This window comes from Olea europaea, chromosome 16 (genome assembly GCF_002742605.1).
Source record: "Olea europaea var. sylvestris chromosome 16, O_europaea_v1, whole genome shotgun sequence".
In the NCBI taxonomy this organism is placed as follows: domain Eukaryota; kingdom Viridiplantae; phylum Streptophyta; class Magnoliopsida; order Lamiales; family Oleaceae; genus Olea; species Olea europaea.
In genome coordinates, this window is record NC_036252.1 from 7198610 (window position 1) to 7219976 (window position 21367).

General features: G+C 34.5%; 4 protein-coding genes across 7 annotated transcripts; 1 reads left to right on the top strand and 3 right to left on the bottom strand.

The window, feature by feature from the left end:
• Window positions 1–2641: 2641 nt before the first annotated feature.
• Window positions 2642–6056, top strand: LOC111411951 (uncharacterized protein At4g00950-like). Its single transcript, XM_023042646.1, has 2 exons — window positions 2642–3517; window positions 5589–6056. Exons 1-2 carry the CDS (start codon window positions 2906–2908, stop codon window positions 5664–5666), a joined length of 690 nt encoding a protein of 229 aa, XP_022898414.1. The 5' UTR covers window positions 2642–2905; the 3' UTR covers window positions 5667–6056.
• Window positions 6057–6734: 678 nt separating this feature from the next.
• LOC111411952 (calcium-binding protein KIC-like) lies at window positions 6735–7377 on the bottom strand. Its single transcript, XM_023042647.1, has one exon. The coding sequence runs from the start codon at window positions 7345–7347 to the stop codon at window positions 6988–6990; it is 360 nt and encodes a 119-aa protein (XP_022898415.1). The 5' UTR covers window positions 7348–7377; the 3' UTR covers window positions 6735–6987.
• Window positions 7378–14281: 6904 nt separating this feature from the next.
• Window positions 14282–15940, bottom strand: LOC111411953 (dof zinc finger protein DOF2.5-like). Of its 4 annotated transcripts, none has more exons than XM_023042649.1 (2): window positions 15843–15940; window positions 14282–15269 (listed from the first exon to the last, which is right to left on the bottom strand). In XM_023042649.1, the coding sequence occupies exon 2, from the start codon at window positions 15246–15248 to the stop codon at window positions 14493–14495; it is 756 nt and encodes a 251-aa protein (XP_022898417.1). In that variant the 5' UTR covers window positions 15249–15269; window positions 15843–15940; the 3' UTR covers window positions 14282–14492. The 4 variants fall into 4 exon arrangements, with proteins under 4 accessions (XP_022898417.1, XP_022898416.1, XP_022898418.1 ...); XM_023042648.1 differs by having other exon boundaries at window positions 15753–15914; XM_023042650.1 differs by lacking the exon at window positions 15843–15940 and adding an exon at window positions 15650–15746.
• A 3333-nt stretch (window positions 15941–19273) lies between these two features.
• On the bottom strand, window positions 19274–20917 carry LOC111411954 (ubiquitin-60S ribosomal protein L40). Its single transcript, XM_023042652.1, has 5 exons — window positions 20739–20917; window positions 20548–20634; window positions 20325–20427; window positions 19597–19663; window positions 19274–19497 (listed from the first exon to the last, which is right to left on the bottom strand). Exons 1-5 carry the CDS (start codon window positions 20839–20841, stop codon window positions 19471–19473), a joined length of 387 nt encoding a protein of 128 aa, XP_022898420.1. The 5' UTR covers window positions 20842–20917; the 3' UTR covers window positions 19274–19470.
• Between the last annotated feature and the right edge of the window lie 450 nt (window positions 20918–21367).

The following is a 21367-nucleotide window of genomic DNA, read 5'->3' on the forward strand; positions in this document are numbered from 1 at the left end:
GAAAAGCTTCAAACTCCAATCCCTTTAAACTGCATTTTTGAATATCTATTTTCACATGTTTTTAGCTGTGGGCAATAATTTCGTAATGTCATCTTTATTTTATTTTTTGCCTGAATAAATTAATGGATCTTAGATACCTTATGATTTTTCATTTTTCCTTCTATTTTTCTATATAACCAAAATATTAGGATTTTTCTGTTTTAAATTTGAGTCAAAATCACTAATTAACTGTAGGACCGAATTCCACAGCCAACACGTGCAAAACCGGGCTCAGTTTACCACAACATCGACACCAAAAACTTGAGACAACTCCAACACCACCCTATGCCGCCACCGGTCCGATTGCTATCAATTGGGAAGGAGAAGACCAAGAATATTCCCACAGTATGTTAACCACAAAGGCCACAGTGAAAGGGAAAGGGAGAGGCCGAGAGAGAGAGACTCACAAAGAGGGGAAAATTTCACTCTAATGGAGGCCGAGAGAATGAGGGGATTATATGCCAAGTATATTGTCCAAAATAGGTAAGTTACAATTAGGGCTAAGTGGTGGATCAACAAACAAGGCTCGACTCAAATAATTGGGCCTCAACAATAATAATATAGCCTTCCAAGAAATGGTGCGGGAACCGTGAGCAACACTATAAAATAGGTTACTTCGAATGGTCCATAACAAAGTGGATTGTGTTGTCTCGTTAATTGTGTCGATGTACTAATCAATTATTAGGCCGATGCCGATTGATAATAAACAACCGAGGTTACATCATCGTCCGGGGAGGTCGTTTGACAACAAAATTGCCTAACATTAACTATACGAACAAAATGTAAGGACAAATGGAAAATCATAAGGTAGCTAAAATCCGTTAATTTATTGATGGTTAACTTCATACATTTTATGTTACTTTTCCAGAATGAGAGTATTTCGACGTGAAAGTAAAACTCGGTTTCTTGAATATCGAGGTTAGCCTGATTTTCACATTTTTTATTATTCTTTTATGAATTCTATGACAAAGATTTAACTGTTTTTTTTTATAAAAATTGATGTGATGTATGATTAAAAAGTTGATAAAATTTTGAATTGCATAATTTTAATCTAAGTTATTATTAATTTTTTAAGTTTTTTTCAAACAAGCACTCAGCGTGATTGAGATTGAAAGTTAAATAAAAAAATCAGGATTTTTGAGTGCCAAAATTAACAACAATCTAGGACTGGAGACAATGGGGGATAAGCAGAGAGGTGCAGATAAAGGTCCAAATCAATTCCAGAAAAGAACTGACACTTTTCTTTCATATGTACCGTGTAATCCAATGCACAGCACAGAGAAAAAGGCCAAATTAGAAAAATGATGCTTGAACAATATGGTGTACAGTCCCTCACATATTGAAGGATCAACCTGATTAAGATAATTATGGACCCTCTCATTGTGAGGGGGCTGTAAGAGGTGTACAGCTCTAAAAGCTGTACAACAAGCATCTTTTGCCAAATTATTGCTTGAAAAAGATGTATATTTATCAATTTTGGACTCATTTTAAAAAGAAAAATTATTAGTTTCGTACTCTCCAAGTAGTAGTAGTGGGGAAAATTATATGCCCGGTTTATTTTTATTTTTAAACTTTTTTATCATATATTCTTTACAAAAATCGCTTCTATAAAATTTATTTTTAAAAATTATGCTCAAATATGGACTTATAATTAGCAAAATAATATGTGTTTACATGAGTAAATTGAATGGGGTTTGGAGTTGCCATTTTACAGTAGTGTAAATGTATGCATGAAAAGAATCATGCTTGACGTCCGACAGGCCCCCATCTATAGGGGACGCCGACGTCCAGGGCCAATGTGGCCCTGGACAAGGGGCTTTGTCCACATGAATTTACATTGCTTTCCGACGTCACAGACTTGGAAAATTGAAAAAGAAACAATAGGTACTGGCAAGCACATGAATCTTGACTTTTAAGTCATGTTTAACGTGCAGTTTATTTGAATTATATATTAAGGGGGTGTTTGATAGTATTTTTATGAAAAAATGCATTTTAAAATAATAAATTGATGTGAAATGTGTGGTTGAAAAATAAGGAAAAAATTTTGAGTTATGTGTAATATTATTTTAATAAAGAATGTGTGGTTGAAAAGAAAAGAAACAAAAATGTATTTTGAAAAAAAGTCTACCAAACGGGGCCTAATTGTCAGGTAGAGTTGCCCACTGCAAATTTTTCATTTTTAAGAACTCAGATTAAGCCCATGTTTGACCCCCATTTTTAGGTAATGAAAATGGGAGGAATTGTGTTTTTTTGAAAAATGAGAGGTTGAAAAAGAATGAAAAATTTTCTATTTACGTATAATATTATTTTATGAAAGATTGTATGATTGAAAATAGGAAAAAGAAAAATATAATATAATTTAATGGGGGCCAAACGGGAGCTAATTTTGTGAAATCTTTAAAAATAAGTGTCACTGTACCTTATTTTTTAGGTAAAAAAGGGGAATTTATCAATATGTACAGGGCGGGACCAATTCATTAAAGAATTACCCTAAAAATTTCCAATCCTCATGTTTGTGTATATTCGATAGGGGTTCTGTACCTAATAACCAAACACGGCTCAAAAAAGAAACACTTACACGAGCCAAATAAATAAAAAATTTTGCTCCGCATACATTCGAGATTGAATTTCCGGATGTCAGCCGTCCTTCAGAAATAAGGGGACAGCAAAATCCATAAATTAGAGAAATAAGCTGCAGAAAAGATTGCCTATCCAGAAATCCCTGCCTTTTTCTTGTCAACAGCTACAAAAAGTCTCCTCCATCTTTCACTCTCATACCTATATGTAAAACACCAATCCCCTCGAACCAACCCAAAATCCACATACCCCGCCGTCGCCACCACCGTCAAGGTATAAATATACAATTATGGGATTTCAGGATGAAGTAGGGCAAGATTCAGATTGTACACCCAAGCTTCCACTTTTCTCCAAAACAGTACCACCCATGATGCAGTCACCTTATCATTCAGGGATGCTAACGCCACCACTGCACACTTTAGCTTCAGTTCCATTTCAATGGGAGGAGGAGCCTGGGAAGCCTAGACCATGCACCGCTCTCATCGAACTCCCCAACCCTAAAAGCACTGAAACAAAGTGCTTAGAGCTTCCTCCAAGACTGTTCATGGAATCCACCACCAAAATTACCAAAACACCCTCTCCCACCACAGTCTTGGATGGACCTTATGTGGGCGAACCCAAGTTCTCTTCTTCTTCATTCAAATCCCTCGGGGAGGCTAAAGGGTCTTTTGATGGTTCTAGTAGCAAAAGTCCTGAGAAAGTACAGCTTAGAACTGTTGTTATTTGCAAGAAAGGACACAAAAGAAGAGGTTTATTTGATTCTTGGGGAAAAAAGACTATCACATTTAAGGATCGGAAGAAGGAAATTGGAGATGACAGTGCAGGGACGAAGGCTAAAATTGGGAAATTAACAAGAAATGGAAGCTTTTCAAGCTTCACTCAAGCTAGGTCTCACATTTGGGTAAGTAATTACGCCACTGTTCAAGTATTTTCCATTTGTTACTCTGCTCCTTGCATGACTGGGGATTTTGGAATGTTGCAAAATGACAAACCGTCACAATATGTTTACCTTAATCACATCTCAGTAATTAATCAAATTTAATATTAGTGGAGCAGTGATTGATACAAGAATTGCTATTGTTGAAAAAAAAAAGAGTTCAAAAGTCGCGCTAATCCATTAATGGTGAGTAAAATTCTGTAATCATCAGCTACAGATTGTCAATATTCAAGAATAGTAGAGGTGGGGCTGGATTAGGTAAAATTGGTGTCCTTGGGAAGGACATGAAAGTAATTTCATTCTTAAACGTGCATTTGGAAATTTATGCAAAGCTTGGTTTCCTTTTACAATATACGAATATTTGGACAAGTATTGAAACTTATTTTGAAATTTCTCGTATATTTTCATCTATCAAATTAATACTTAAAAAAAGCATAAAAAATAAGATTCTAGTTTTAATGTTATGAAAGAATTATAACTCTAATAATAGGGATGTCAAAATCGATAACCGCCCCGTTCCTTGCTCAATTGGGTATTCGGGTCGGGGGCGGGGGCTTTCGCCCCAGGGCAGTTACCGGTAACGAGGGCCCCGCCCGCCCCATTTAACCATTTTTAAAAATAATTCAATACCTTAAATGGAAATCTCCACGAAATTTTATTGATTCTAATAGAGGATGACAATTAAAATTATCTGAGGAATATGATAAACAATGAAAACCTTAGGTCACCAAATATATTTCAATGATTCAAATTTTAAAAGTAAATAAATTAATTAAAAAATTTAATAACTATATTATTATATCACTTTAATGAATGAAGGTAATAAAATGAATTAAAAAATTAAATGGGTACTAAACGGGACAAGGGCAGTCCGTCACCCAACCAACCCGACATGCCCCGTCCTATTTTAAACGGGTAATGGGGCCGGAAATTATCCGGCAAGGAGGGAGAGGTTGCCTCATCTCTCCTGCCTTAAGTTAATTATAAGTTGCAGAGGTGGATGGAGAGGAGGATCGCCTGTCCCACCCCAAAAGCAAATTAACTTGTAAAAAAAGAGAAATTAAGCCCAAATTCTATAGCCCAGCGCCAGCCGAAAAGCAAATTAACTTGTTAAAAAATAGAAAATTCAACCCAAATTCTTGGTGAAATGGAAAAAGAATAAAAACTTAGCCCAGCCCAATTAACTTCATTCCCAGGCTCCCAGCCCAATTCCAATGTTCAATTATTCAAATTTAAAGAGTTCACTTATAGTCACATAATTGATTAAGCTTAAAAGTAATTGATTTTTTTCTTACATATTTTTTCATATATTACTTATTTATATTTATGAGTTAAAAATTTATTTATTTCAACCACGAAATGGATTTTATTATCAAAATAAGTAATATGCTCTATATTTATTTTTATCAATTAAAAATATATGAATTATGCTACTTGTACATAAAAATGGTACAAAAGGAATTGTATAAAATAATGTGGAGAGAAAAGATTGAATGAAAAAGTTCACTGTATTTTAAATTGGCAAGTGATAAAGTGACATTTGATATTATGTAATTCATTATGTAAAACTTGATGTACATGTAGCAATATCCAAAATATATTTTTGGATATATTTGATAGAACTTTGTCGTGAGTGTCCAAAAATATATTTTGACACACTGTCATTAGCGTCAAGAGTTTAACTTTTTAAACTAAATTTTGAGTGGCAAAGAGCATCTGTGAAAAAATATTAATTTTCAACCCATCCTAACATATCTTCTTGGCTCCGTCCCTGATAAGTTGAAAGGTGGTATCTTATTGACTAGAAATGGTGAGGCCACAATTCTTGAGGAAAGGGTACACCAGAAAAGATCCCCGAATTGTTCTCCCTGTTTAAGATTTAAACGATCGTTTAGACAGCGAGTGCCTGATCAAATTTATCAGATGCTCGTGGAAAGTAAGTTGGTCTAGTAGAAACCATTATAGGGTTTCAATTGATTCATTCTGGAGAATTAGATGACTGCATTTTTAACTTAATATTCTGTTCTTTTTCCAGGATGCTATATATGAAGGTTTCAAGAAACTGATGCCGTGGAAGAATAGAAAATCAGACGAAGAAAAGCTTAAAGTTTAACTCTTTATGTATGAAACCTTAAGGACAACTATATATATATATATATATATATATATTTGGATGCTTGTTTGTAATAATTTTAAGGTCCTCGTACGAGTCTTACCTTGGTATAAAACTTGTCATATCTTATGGCATGAATTCTAATTAGTCGAGTCTAATATGTCTTAACGAGCATCACATATTTGATATGTTGAAATGGATAGATTAGATAAGTTCATGAAATGTACAATAGTGCAAGAAGGATTCATTTCTATGATTTAATTGACAAGTTAGGTCGCGAAATATGAACGTGGAATGTTAAGTGCAGAATTATGTAACATTATTTTGGTATTTACATCTTGTATATGTTACTGAAAACTTAGTCTAGAAAGTTTGTTTGCAACATTTTCACCTTGAGCTCCCTACAAAGCAATGCTCTTAATCATGTACTTCATTTCTTATTAAGGGTGAAAAAATCATTTACTTCTTGTTATGGAGCAATGGACCTTGTTAAATAGAGTATTCAAAACGCTTGTTTGATTTAAGAACATCAATCGTGAAACTAAATATCTTATTTGAGCTGTAAATAGATCCAATTATCTGTTGAGCTTTTTGAGCTCAACACTACGTTGATGATATCAAGGAATAAATTTCACATTGAATAAATATACATATATGTCACTCAATATATAACAGTTTTGATTACTCATATTAAATTGATCTTTTAAAATAACCACAAGTTTTAATATGGTATCAAAGCCTATAAAGTAAAACGAGCACATCAAGTTGATTAAAGCTCAAATGAGATATAAAATTTCAAGATTAATCTGTACAAAAGAGCTACCATCTTGTGTGACATGTTAAGAAATAAATTAATAAATAAGAATTTTAGTCACTTCTCTTAAAAAGATTGATCTTTTGAATTGGAAGTTCAAGTTTTAATAATTGAGTCTTGGATTTCTATTTTAGCTTTGTGAGATACTTGGCCAAAGTGTGACATGTTAGCCATAAATTCATACTAAGACAAAGCTGCTCTTGCTCACCAAGCACAATCGTATGAGGTCAAAACACAATTATCATGGCTGAACAAAAGATCAACCTAGTCTTGTTAAGAGTAAAATTCCCTAGTCGAGATCATTCAAATGATATTGCATAAAAATGGCTAACTCTTACTCTGAATTTGCATATGTGCATAACAATAACTATTACTCAGAATTTGCATATGTTCTTCCATCATTTCATTTGAAAGTGGTACATAAAATTATTTGAAGAAATTAATAATGTGCTCATGTAATGATGCTGCACGAATTAAGCGACGAATGGAAAACATTAATTATAATAATCAAGAAGAGGATTTCTTCAACTCCCCTTGAATTGCCTTTTGAAGCCATATTTCCGCATCTTGCATCATCTCTGGGCTAAGTCTTACCATGAGAATGCAAAATTCAGTTTGATTGAGTGCTCCATCTCCATCAAGATCTCCTTCTTTAACCATCGCCTCCGCGTCTTCTTCACTCATCCCTTCCAAGCCTAACACACCTGAATTCTTCTGCAAACTCGATGGTGTAATCAACCCGTTCTTCGGGTCTGCTAGAAGTCGAAATCCTCCACAGAGTTCAGCCACAAAGGTGTCCACCTCTAGCTTTTCTGCCATCACCGGTAACAAGTCTTCATATTCACTTCCTTCAGGTTTGGTTTCCATTCTTTTTTTCCCTTTTTTTTTTTTTTTTTTTTTTTTTTTTTTTTTTTTTTTTTTTTTTTTTTTTTTTTTTTTGTCATTTTTATTTTACTAGTTCAACATTGTTAATCTGTTCTTGGAGCTAGGAATTTTTGAACCATGGTAATAATCAAGAATATTAAATAATTTTTTATTAATTTTTGTACTTCTAAATGTTAATGACCTTGTTATTAATAATATATGAACAATCCATTTTCACGTATGTTCTTAGAATTTGATCTAGAATATTCCGTTATAATCATAATCAAGATTCTTAGTCCAAGATGTATAAGAAGTTGTACAACATACTACTCTGCGAGTCATTTTATTCCATTAAGAAATGATAATAAAGAAAGCTAGGAAAGTTGGGCACATCGAATAATTAGAAAAAATATATAAAAATAAATAAATAAATAAATAAATCAGTCTCAAGTCTTGACTGTGCCTAACAGCGTTTTATAAAGAAATAATAAAGGAATTGTCATTTCACACAATGCAAGTCTAGTGTGAATTTGCATTTCCCAACGGATACGGTAAAGACTTAAAAGCGTGGACAAATAAAAAAAACTAAATTTTGCCAACTTACAAATAATTGTCGTATTGACTTTTGGGTTTGGGAGGGAAGGGTGCCTCTTGTATCCAGAGAGGTTAGGTATTTTTCGTTGATGGATTTGGATTCTTTTAGACAAAGAAAAGTATCCTACAAGGCTACAATGCAATGGTCAATTGACGTTTGTGAGTTTATTGAAATGTGATATGGCTTCGTTTGTGATTGCTACAAAATGTGGAAATTGATGTGGCAATTACAGATCAATTTAAGTGAAATTTAGTAGAATAACAATGTTTTATGGATGGAATAATAGTGAAGAATATGAAATCTTGTCTTTAGTATTTTATAGCATACTATTGAGAAAAATTTAGCTCGTCGTTGAGTCTATGATTCATTATATAGGCTTTAAGATAGGACTTGCCTCCCTCTGTCTTGTCCAGCTACAGTGTCTATCTCGAGTTGCGTGCCGCCTCCTTGCTTGAATAAATTTCATTGGTTGAGGAGTTCGATCAAGTTAGACGATCATAACATCGAGGTCGTAACATGGATTTAGATCATCATTGCTTGCGGCCTATATAATTATTGCTTTATGCTGATTGGTGTGTTGGGAATCTACTTATATATGCATAGCGGAAAATTAAAATTATTTCGATTCCCACCAAGAATCGCTTTTGTGTTTAGATAGAAATCGTGATAAAGATTGTACCTTTGAAGAATTCTGCAAACCTTTTGCTTTTCTTTTCGTTCCAGCAATCTTGATTAGCCATCCACATCTGTCCAATTGTTCAGCCTCCAACGGTGATTCACACAGAGAATAGGATTGCAGCTACCAGGATTTTCTCTCTTATGTCAACAAGAATAATGAAAATCATATAGATCTTAAACCCTAGCTATATATTTATATAAACCCAAACGGGCTCGACTCGGTTCGGTCCGGTCCGGTCCAATGTTTAATTAATTCATTTAATTAAATCCGGTCCGTGAATTAATTAATCCAATTAATTAATTCGGGGATATAAATAACCAATCCAATTAATTAATTCATCCAACGATTGTTAAATTAATTAATTGGCAATTTGTAATCTTCCAATTCTCTTTTGTGTACGACCCATCAGGTTCCCGATCACGATTCCTAACGACGTAAAATATTATTTTGATCTAATAAAATACCCTTTTAATTTATCGTCAATTTACAATCGCCGTCCCCAGTTGACATCTAGCAATGTGTCAGGGCAATACATATGACGGAAAATGTCATGTGGTATGACAAAACCAAACTCGTTCGTTTACTGTGAAATTATAATCCATTCGTCAATATGATCCGATTAATTACGAGATATGGAAGTGTGTCAATCTCGATTATCAATCATATCTTTCACTCCACTATTTAGTCAATATAAGTCGAAAACTCCTTTTCCAACTTATGAGTATACCTTGGCCAAGGATTTCATCATCGACTTAATTGAATGAAACGCAAATCATAATCTCCTACTATTTAAGAGTGACAAATCCTTTATTGGTCAATCACAACCTTCATATGATTCTTGACGTACCCGAATGATGTCGTATTAGCGGCCCTTTGCAGAGCAACATCCAACACCGCCAAAGTATGACTGTCCTCATATAAGGTACCGTGACGACCTCAAGTCAAAGGACCAATTCCACTACCGAACGTTAGAGATTAATCACTGACACTCAGATAATTATCCATGTGGAATCTTTCGACGGGTCTCCAATGTTTTGTTCTATAACAAAATATCCACGTGTTCATTTAAGTGTCACCACACTTTAACTTGTGAGATCAACTACTTACTTCACAAGTAAAAAATGCTACACGTGATGGTCTATCCGTAATAACGATATCCGTATCTCGTTATTACTTACGACCACATACGATTTAAGATTCAATCAGATGTAATTTGTATCTCACAATCATAACTCTTGTGATTAACAAATTACGAAGATTTGAATTTACGGACTCTATTATTTATTTAATTGTCTATTAATTAAATAATAGATCTGCCATTAAATTACATTAATTATATATCAGAAGTATTTATATCCAAAGTTGATTGGACTTAGGGTATAATACTTACATGGTGGGCATGGCAACACTAACGTTATGGGTGACACCCTGGCAATGGACGGTGTTGACGTCATTGAGGAACATTCCTCCAATTTACTCATGATGATTTTTCAGATGATGGTAGCTGTGGATGTTCTAGCTAGGTGAGTCGTGTGATCCTACCTCATCTCTCATGCATGAATTTCTACTTTCTAGTAATGAATCTTCTAATTACTTTGAAGTAGGTCCACAATCTGTCCAAGGTGGCTTCTTAAAATCGGACACCAACATATAGTTTACCTCTGGGATTATATTTAGATAAAAAGAGAATTATTTTGTGTTAGATATTTGACAAAGTACTATGACTGAGGATAAATTTGGGAGATATGACATTTTTTGAATTTGAGTTTCTGATTCCTTATTGATAACTCTGGCTCTCCAAGGCATGCATACTTCTCCCCTGTACGGTCAAGTAGTTCTAGAGGCCAAACTGATAACGTACGTCGTTGATTCATTCGATCATTTTCTTTTAAGTTCGATGATATGTGCTCTAAGGTTCGCATGCATTATAACTGTGGAATATCTTTCAGTTAGTTGTCGTGAAATGGTATATAAGATATTAGAATGTCTTCTGGGATTTGAAAGGTAAAGCTGGTCAAGTTCCCTACAATACAATCTACACGAGAACTGTTCTACCAACAAAATTATGTTCTGGTTGTGAGCTTTTTTTTTAATCTGCGTAAGATAAAGGACTTTGTGTATTTAGATTGTTCCCGAGTCACTCTGGTACTGTCAAGAAAAAAAGTTTGTTATAGGATTCACCTCTTATCTATCATGGCTCAATCCTAGTACTTTCCAGGCGGGATTGCTTCCTTCAAAAAGGTTCTCTTTACTAGTTTGAGTATAGAGTGACTCCGTCTGTTTTCATTGCTAAAGTATCGAGGGGCACTTGCACCAGGGAAGAATCAGACCCACCGGAAACAGCCATCTGCAAAATGGGATTTCTGACAATTGATGGAAGAAGCAGAAAAGCTTCTTCTGTTATCCATTAGCAGCCCTTATTTCCCTCCCATCTCAAGTTACTTATGCCGAGTCCAGTTGGTGTGGCTTACAGCAGGAATGTGCTTCATGAGCTGGTATGAAACCGATATTGGTGTACGAACCGATGTTATTCACTTGTTTACTGCCCATTTCTATCTATTTATTAAGTTAGACTGTGCATGGTTGTTAGATTACATTTTGTTAAGATCTTGTGATTCTTATTAGTGGAAAATAAGCACGTTATTTTTCTCTTAATTCCCGTCAATTTTTTTCCAATATAGAAACAAGCGTTCGATATCTGTCGACTCTAATAAAATAATCTATTAGCACGGGTGTTTAGAATTCGTCCGAGTGAAAGTGATCTATAGTTTAAAATTAGTTAAAATGCAGAAGGTGAATGGTAAACCCTGCCACTACTTCTACAGGCATAGTTGGACATAACATTATTCATAATCTATAGCTATCGCAAGAAAATAAAGAATGACAGCCTAAAAATAATAAATAGTTAGTAAAAACCAAGTGGGACTGAGTAGGTAATATAATATATTAACTTATTTATCCCTCATTCCCTATTTCCTATTGGCTTCTTCAAACTTTTTTTTGTATTTGAATAACGATTGACATGCACTGAAAGTGAATGAGAATTAAGGGTCCTTCGTTCAGACCTAGATAATATATGGGAAGTGTTTGAGCCACATTATTTTGATAATAATGCATTTTTAAATAGTGTATTGATGAGAAATATATGGTTAAAAAATAAAGAATTTTTTTGATTTGCGTGTAATATTATTTTATTAAAGAATGTGATTGAAATGATATCAAATCACTGTTTAAAAATGTATTTTTTTGGACTAATGTGGCTCAAACAGGCCCATATATATATATATATATATATATTTATTTATTATTTTAAATAATTAGGTGAGATATTGGGTTGATGCAGCAGGAAAACTTTGTGTTTTTTATGTTTCTGATAATTGGCTTATTACTGCTTTTAATTTAAATTCCTTCACTATTGCTTTTCATCGTTGACTTTCTCCAAAGCTATCTTCCCATTTGCTTAATTATTGCAATCATCTTTGCCATCTTTAGCCCAACATAATAATATCTTCTTTAATTTTCTGTCATTGATTTATTTACAGACTTGGCATATATGCATAATTGAAAACGAGATTAATATACACCCAACTCTTGAAACGGAACCACAAAAGACCTGACTTCAAGTTTCAGTGTCACAAATAATTATTTAAAAATTAAGGCTAAGATACAAATTATAATTTCATTCTTTCCTCTTGCTTCTCTACCCTTCATTCTACTATATACATTGGATTTTTCCCATCCTTCTTCGCATCTTTCATTTCCTCAAATACAAATGAAGCCTTAAGTTAGTCATTTCATGCATTTTATAAATTACAAGGGTTCTTGCTAAACAAAATCCAATGAAACCAATTGGGCCTAGATGCAGTTTGATTTAGGTCAATTTCAACTCTAGCTCGAAATCAAAATAAAATTAATCGGTTTTGGTGAATTTCAACCCAAACCAATACACTCTAACTTTTAAACCAAACTGAATCGATTTGGTTCAGTTAGTCGGTTTAGACTTTTAGTCCAAATTGATTTTTTTTAAAAAATAATTATTCGAGTTTTGGGCACACTTAGACTACAAGTACTAAAGTGACTAAGCCCTTGTTTGGCTCAAATTTTAATTTGAGTCAAGGTCAAACAATCAATATTAATCACATCTTTCACGTATCCTACAACATTTCAACTACACATTTCAAAATCTTCTATCAAAATCTACTAAAAAACTAATTTTAATTCTCACCAAACAACATTTAAATAACTTTATATTACAAGAATTATTGACTAACAAATAAAATCATGATAATAGAGAATGAATAGAAAACTTAAAAATTTTGTTGTTTTTTTTTTCATTATATACATGACTGCCTGAATAAGGAAAAAACACTAAGTATAACATAATAAGTTTGTGAAAAGAAATTCTCAATGCTATTACTTTCCAACAACATTATAGATTGGATGGAATCGAGATATACTTATGAGATTATGGCTAATATTTTTATTTTATTTTGATTTTTCTTTAAAAAAAAGGTAAATATGTAAGCGATTTGGATTGGTTCGATCAACCAACGGTTTGAGACTTCAAACTATAACTAAACCAACCCACCATGATTTTGTTTAAAAAAAAATCAAACCAATTACTTATATCAAACAGGCCTGAGTCGGTTCGATTTGATTGGTTTGGTCAATTTTTTTAATTTTTTGCCGAGGCCTAAAACCAATGGTTAAGGATGATTAATTAAGGCTCTGTTTGGCAGAATTTATAAATCATTCACAAATAGTCAAAACTTCTAATCACATGTTCCAATGATCCACAAGAATTATTTATTATTTTACCATACATATTGTTGACATACAAAAAGTTCAGCCAAGTCGAATAGCCCAAAGAATGAAGCCCAATTGGAAGATCCCCAAAATCAAATGGCCCAAAGAATGATCCAATCAGGCAATGCAGGATAAAGGCCCAAATAGGGAAGCCCATGAACGCGGTAATACCATCGCCCAAGGTTACAAGTCGCCTAAAATTTAAGCGAATGGATTGCCATGCAGTCGCCCAGAACTGTGCCCCTGCTCTCGTCCAAACCTTTGAGTCGCCCAAGATCTTAGCAAACGTAAAATGTTATGGTTACTCAAAGGTGCGGTTAATGAAGCAGTTATTGAGTAGCCCTATCATGTTCCACGATTCAAGGAATTCAATTGAAGACGGTTGAACGACAAAAAGTAATAACAGCAGTTGGAGAAGGCAGTTCCATGACAAGTTGGCCACTACGAGTGAAGTGGGCAGTTATAAAGCGATCAAGCAACTTTTAAGCGGTTGATCACGAAGAGATTATCCAGGGAGTATAAAAGGAAGAAAAGATATAGAGCAAAAGACCTCCCGAATCAAACACTCTCAAACAGAGAATATGTAATTTTAAATTTCTTAGTTTAAATTTAAACACTTCTTTTTCAGTAACTCGTGTGCTTGCGCCCCTTGAAGGCATTCTATTTTTATTTTCCAATTGTAAAGTCATTGCCAATAAAAATACCCCTTTTTGAAATTTTGTCTCAAGAGGTTTGTCCCTTACATAATCGATCCCTTTTTAATTGTTAGCGACTAACCCGCGCGAAACACATATATGTCCATTTACAAATTCTTTCCAAATGGAGGCTAAGTTTGTTACTATCATGTAGTGTATATGTAGATCAAACATGCGATTTCAAATCACCACTAGATTGCTCTACAAATAGATTGCTTTAACGAAGTAGATAGGAAGGAGACCATATCAATCTTCTAGTATGTTAGTTCTACACAGCTTCAAACAACTAACAGACATTGAAAACGGAAAAAACGAAAATAAAATTAAGAGGAAAAAGGTGCAAGTTCTTGTTTTTCTTGCACATCTCTTCTTTTTACCAAGAAGATCCTCCACCAAACATTCCATTCCAGTATCCATTTGGATTCTCCTGTCCCTTACTTCGATCTACTTTGTTGCTCATGTGTTGTCTCAATTCTCCAAAAGGAAACACTAATCTTCCACCATTTTCGTTCTCTCCCTTATTGGAATCGCCATATGCATTAATCCCAAGCCCGTCAAAAGAAAAATCAATGGCTGGCTTGGATTCTTGAAACAGAAATCCAGATGCGAAAGCTGTGTTTCTTTCCACAGCTGGAGTAGGGATAAAACCCCGTGAAGCAATTCCAGTCCTCAGCAAATCTAGTTCAGAAAGTGGAGTAGGAGAGGAGGAGAGAGATAAACAATTAACTGTGTTGCTATTCTCAATCTTAGGAAATTCAAGAAACTGTGGGATACCATGATAAGCAAGGGTAAGATCTTGTCCATCATGGACTTTAGGGTTTAGAGAGGTAAACTGTGAAACGCTTGAACTAGGGTTCAGATCAGGAATTTTATGGGGTGACGATAAGGAAGAAGTAGATTTTCTGTTCTTTCTTGAACCACCCCCAACTGGAACATTTCTCAGGGTACCACCTTCAGTCCAGTACCTTCTACAGGTCTTGCAGAAGTATCTTGGCTGAGTAAGACTGTAATTGTTGTAATAGCAGAATTTTGTGCTGGTTGAATGACATCTTGGACAATTAAGGGAATGGTCCTTTTGTGGCTTCACCTTTCTTTCATTTGAGCATGTATTCGGAGTTATCTCTGTCATTGATTTCGCCGCTCCAATTTCCTGAACACGACTCAACATTAATAAGATTTTAACTTCTACCGAATATGCACCTATATATTTGCAAAAAGATGATCGGTAGTAGCTGTTTGGGTTTAATGAAATATTACTAGATAAACTGATAAACTGATAGCTAACTAGCATGCATAAAAAAATAAGTATATAGCTTTAATTTCACTTTGAAAAATAACTAATAGTACCTTCTTCCTAATCCTTTATGGTTATCGATTATCACACATGCAAAAAGGGAAAGTAATATCAAAGTGCAGTGCTTTCATGTACTAAAGAACTGGTTAAAAACTTGGTTTGAAAAGAAGGCTAAGAAAAGGGCAAAAGAAGAATATAAAAAGAGAGAATTGAATTGAAGCGCAATTTTCACTTACATAAACCCTATCTGGTTACTTGTACAATCTGGAAGAAATTAATCGGGTAAAAAAATTAAGATAAATTATACTCAAAGATTTATTGACTGCGAAAACCACTCACCTGCATCCATTGAGCAGTATCCATGGATTCTTATGAAGAAAAAGGTCTAAAAATAAATAAAGTAATGTCTGCAAGATTGAGAAAATTCACCTCCTTTGTCTGGGAGCTGTCCTTGATTCAAGAAAGAATATTTTCAGTTGTTTGTATGTTGGCTTTACTTTGTGGATCATGATATAAAGAGAAAAGGGACAAGACCTGTTTGTTTTTTATTGCACTAATGATGCTGGATATATATTTTAAGATTATTTTATTTGTGCAACTTTTGTCTTCTTTTATGAGCACCATTTATCTATTCTTTTTAATTCCTCGTGAGTGCAATTGTGAATGTATATTTTCTGTGGTGGACGGCCTCTTTTTGACTCTAGAATAGGAAAATTCTTGATTCAGAGTGACACTTTTTCGTTCCATTGAAGGTTTTTATTTATATTTTTTTCACATATATTTGATTGACATTAAAGTCCAGGGTTTAATTTATCGAATGAATTTATTTAAATTAGTGTCTTCTTCAAAAAGTAAAAGGACGAATACGTTCTTAAACAACTGAGATTTTCACTTCGAAAACTTGTGACTGCAACTTCTGGGAAGGGTTGGCACTTGGTACTAGAGGTTTCTTTCCCTTTTCTTTTCCTTTCTTTGAACTTTTTTTTCTAATGGGTCTATCCAAGACAATGTCATTGCTGGGACAACGATCTACCAAGTCTTAATAAGCTGCACTAAGTGGGTGATTCGTTTTAGATTTTTAAAGACTCTCATGATCTGTTTGACATAACTTTTGAAAGTTAAAATGAGTTCTTGAAATAAAAAAAATTGATTTTGCAACCCATTTGCTTAATTTTATAAGAATTTTGCTTGGTACGGTATACATCAAGTTTGACATTATAATTGACATTTTGTGAGTTGGTAGCTTTTTGCACACTGATTTTAACAAAATTATTTTCAATTAATGACCAGATTTCTTACACGTAGAGTGATGTCATCTAATTAATCCATTTTATAAATGTATTTCTTCTATTTAGCTTAATGTAATTTCTTCTAAAAGTTCTTCCAAAGAGGAAGGTATTTTAAAAATTATTTTTCAAATACCAATTAAGGTAATTTTCTCTTGAATTTTTCTACAAAAATCAAAAGGACAACAAAAGTCGTGTTAAATTGGCTCTTAATATTGACGATTTTTTAAGACTTTAACTAGAAAATCTCATTAATTCTCTAGAGTTGTGCGTCTCAACAATTTTCACTCAAATATTACGAGTGTTTGTAAAGGCAAATAGAGTCTAGTAGCAATGGGACTTGCCCTCTTTTTATAGGCAAGGATCCTTGACCACAACCATCAGATCAAAAGATCAACCAATTTGGGTCATCCACCCATCCTTTAATCTGAGCCGGAAGTCCATACCTTGTATAAATATTCATGCTTAGACTTTGTGCGTCCTCGCCCAACAAAAACTTTGGATATTCTTCGTCTCGTGAGATGCCTCGTCCTGCAAGATGATTACTGATATTTTTGCAAAGTCCAATGTCTCATATGAAAAAGCAAAACTTGGAGTCGGGAGATTATAGTTACATCTCAATCAACGATAAAGGTCACATGGCAAGCAAATAAGCAGAAGCTAAGAAGAGGCCCTACAAAGTCAGTACCTCACTTCGTTATCACTTCTACCACACGTGTCGCACTAAGGTGATGAGGCCATTGGGCCATGCCTTCAAATGCCTCTACCACACATGGCGAGGCATCATATCCTGCCGTTGAGCATTTTAGAGGCGATTGGCATCTTCTGTGATGGGCCTTTTCCATAGACCTCGCCTCGACCAAGATACAGTGTATATTTGAAAGATTGATAGTTGTGCAACAGCTCCGTGCGATCAACTTCTTAGTATGTGCAAATCTAGGACAACGACAAGCCTAGGATGGCTGATTCTCAACCTATGGTCAAGCCTATGATGGCTACATGCCTATGATAGCCAGTGATTGACACAATTGAACTTTCATCAGTGGGTTGTTAGGATGAGATCAAATGTCAAGCATCTAATGGACTTCATCTCATCTATCTTGAAATAAATACTCGCTCTCCTCTCTAAATTCTCTGTGGTTCAAATGTGTTCAAACAATTTTTAGTGTCATCGCAACATTATGATACGATATCAGGTATACAGATTGTATTCGACATTTCTATTTAATCTCATAGCAAACTTCAATTCGTTTTTTATCAGCTTATGCATTGAATTTGATTTGGATCTGATATGTTCTAGGTGGAGCTCGCTCCCTGTCTCTGTTTGATAAAGGACATAGGAAGTGAATTTATATCTCCTATTATTGTGACTTAGGGAAAAGGCCGTGTTATTGGACTTCAGGACTTCCGGTACATTAGCTACTGGAAGGACTAAGAGACACAAGCACTGACACTGGTGAACACAACATAAAGGGGTCATCAACAGCTGACATGCAGAATAAAACGGGGGATCAAAATAGAAATGGGATGTTTTGGTATACATACCGAAGGCTCACTCAAGTAGTACTGCAGAAGATATTTCACTTGAATACATATGCTTCGAAATCACCAAACACGTAACACTGATGATTCTGCATTTTAAGGGAGCGTCACTGGAAGAGCTACAATACCTAATACCGGTTTCTTCTTGATGGGAAGCAAGGACAGAGATGTAAAACTTTGGGATGCCAAGAGTGCCCAATTAGTATTGCATGAGAAGCACACCTTCCTTCAACCAAGCTCCCGTCGCTTTAGTTGAGTTGTAGGAATCATTTCTCTCTCAGTCAAGAAAATTATTTGATGTCCATTCACTTTGCAGACTAGAACTAAAGAAATATATAATTCTAATTTGCAGGCAGCAGTTGGGTTTTTACATACAGTGGAGATTGTTGCGTCAAATTTGTTAGTTTTCAAGATTTTTCCAGTTGTGAAAACAAAATTATGATCAACTTACTGTTGAGTTCTTCTGGGAAATTTACAGAGTGCTAGTCCACTTGTCATTGCAAGGAGTGTAACATTCTACCTGCATAGTCGCAGTGGCAGTACTCAAGGTGAACCATTATCACTGCCATTGCACAGCCTCCACCGTTATCTGCTTCAATAAACTTCAAATGTAATGGTGCAGTAGAAGGCGAATCCTGATGTTCTTGAATGTTTTTCATTCAAGTTTTATTTGATTCCATTGCGGTCCAAAGGCAAGGAAATATGGGACCTTCCATTATTCTTAGAACCTTAGGTCCTGATTGGCTTATCTGTAAATTGGTTGAAGCCAATGGGAGTAATTCATTTTCATTATGTGGGAACAATTCGCTAAAGATATGATATAAAGTAGCAGGAAAAGAGTTGAATGCCCAGCTAGTATCAGGAATTGTAGGTTTGTTAAGCAAATTATACTCAGAGATGATATGAAATGACGCAGTTCATTTTATGATATAAACATGTTTGTTCAGGTGAACGGAAATGAGCAAAATAACCCCACTATAACTAATAAAATAATTACTAGTAGAAGCCTAAAGGTAGCACAAACCAAAGAGATTCATAGTAATACGACAACATTCTATCTAAAATGAACAGCATAGAAAAGGCACTGATAACTCCAATATCCAAATTGAATAAGAATTCTTATGTCCCCAAACAAATTAAAGAGAGAAAGGATGGTTTTACATTGGCCAACATCTGCAGCAAGACATATCTCTTGACAATAACTCTCTAAAAGCAACCCCATATCTCATCTACTTGATCTTCTTCTTTGGCCTCAACTGTTAAATGCAAAAGTTCAATCCCAAATCTTCATTCTCCTCACAATAATAGCCGGTAAAAGAAAAGTAAACTAATGACATCTATTTATTGCTATTTACCTGGTTGCTGTGTCCACACTTTTTCTTCCTGCAGTTCACAGCACGAGGATGGAGACGTGCATAACACCTGAAACATAAGTTAGCAAGTCAATTTATGTTTTCAGCATATTGCAGGCTAGTGCAAAATGAGATGTCTCAAATTACTCATTCAGATAATGGCACTAGAGATGATGGAAAATTTGGAAGTATTAATTTCAGCTAGCACTGAAAATAGATTATGAGAAAGTGGCGTATTTTCATATTTTGTAAATATACTTTGCTGCAAAAAGGTCAAATCAAGGACAAAAGCCCAAGGTTGAACTCCCAAACTAGATCCTCCCAAGTAACACTACTCAACAATCTATGTGATCATAAATCCTTTTCATGTTAGAATTTGCATATATCTGTGTATTGAAAGCATAACACCAATTTCTCTGAAGATGTTAAAGTATAAGAACTTCTACATCCACTACAGAACAATATGCCACCATTTTCAAGCATCAACGTAAACTGTATGATAACTTTTACCATTTACCAACCCCACATTTTATTCCAAAAATAATCTTTGGTGGAGTGAACAGAACCAATAATACATGCAAGAGCTCATCTGACTACCTAGATCTAGTAATAAAATAAATTCCAACTAACAACTCCTTCAAGTTCATGATTAAATTCTTGTAGCAATGATTAATAACTCAACCTCATTGAGGATCAATAATTGAGGGTAACAACAGCGAATAAGAGCTTACTTTCGACAAATCATCTTGTCCTGGTTGTACTTTCTAGCCAATGCCATCAGGGACGGCTCAATAATCCCTCCACGCAACCTCAGAACCAAATGTAACGTTGACTCTACTCACAAATTCCAATATCCAATTAACTAACACAAATTAACCACAAAACCAATTCTACCCAGATAGGTACTGGGAGTGAAAGATCAATTAGTACAATTAAATAATATCAAGATGTTACCTTTCTGGATATTGTAATCAGCGAGAGTGCGGCCATCTTCCAGTTGCTTTCCAGCAAAGATCAATCGCTGCTGGTCCGGTGGAATACCTAAAAGCCATAAATAACTAAATTTCTAAACATATTCATAAAAAATCCCAACCTCGCGAAGCAAAAAAGACGGGAAAAAATAAATAAATAAAATAAAAAAGTACCTTCCTTGTCTTGAATTTTGGCCTTGACATTATCGATGGTGTCGCTGGATTCGACCTCGAGGGTTATAGTTTTTCCCGTTAGAGTTTTCACGAAGATCTGCATTTTCCTCTCTCCGCGGCAGTCCTTGCAATTTATTTTCTGATATAGGAAATGGCAGAATTGGGAGTTCTGGGTTCTTATACGGTTGGGGTGAAAATTAGGGTTTTTACTCCGAGATTTGCGCTAATGGGCTTGTTTTCTGTAATGTGGACCTGTAATGATCCAATTTCTAGGTTGGGAAAAATTTTAAGTACCATCTATTTCAAAATTAAGATAAAATCAGATATTTATTAAATTTTGTTTATGATTTTATTAATTAAATATATTTAGATCACAAATTAATGACGTTAGTTACATAGAGGTTTTTGATGCACATTATTTCTGAATTATTAGAAGAATTTTTACCTTCGAAGGCCCCACCCCACCTGTTGACTTCTCTCTCACAATGCCTTGGATTTGTATGCTCCAGAGGTAAGATTTTTCATTTTTTTGGACCAGTAATGAGTCCCAAACAGGCTCATATTATTTTTCGATCATAAATCAGAATTTTTTTATGTTACAAATTATTGCATGATCACAATTAAAATTT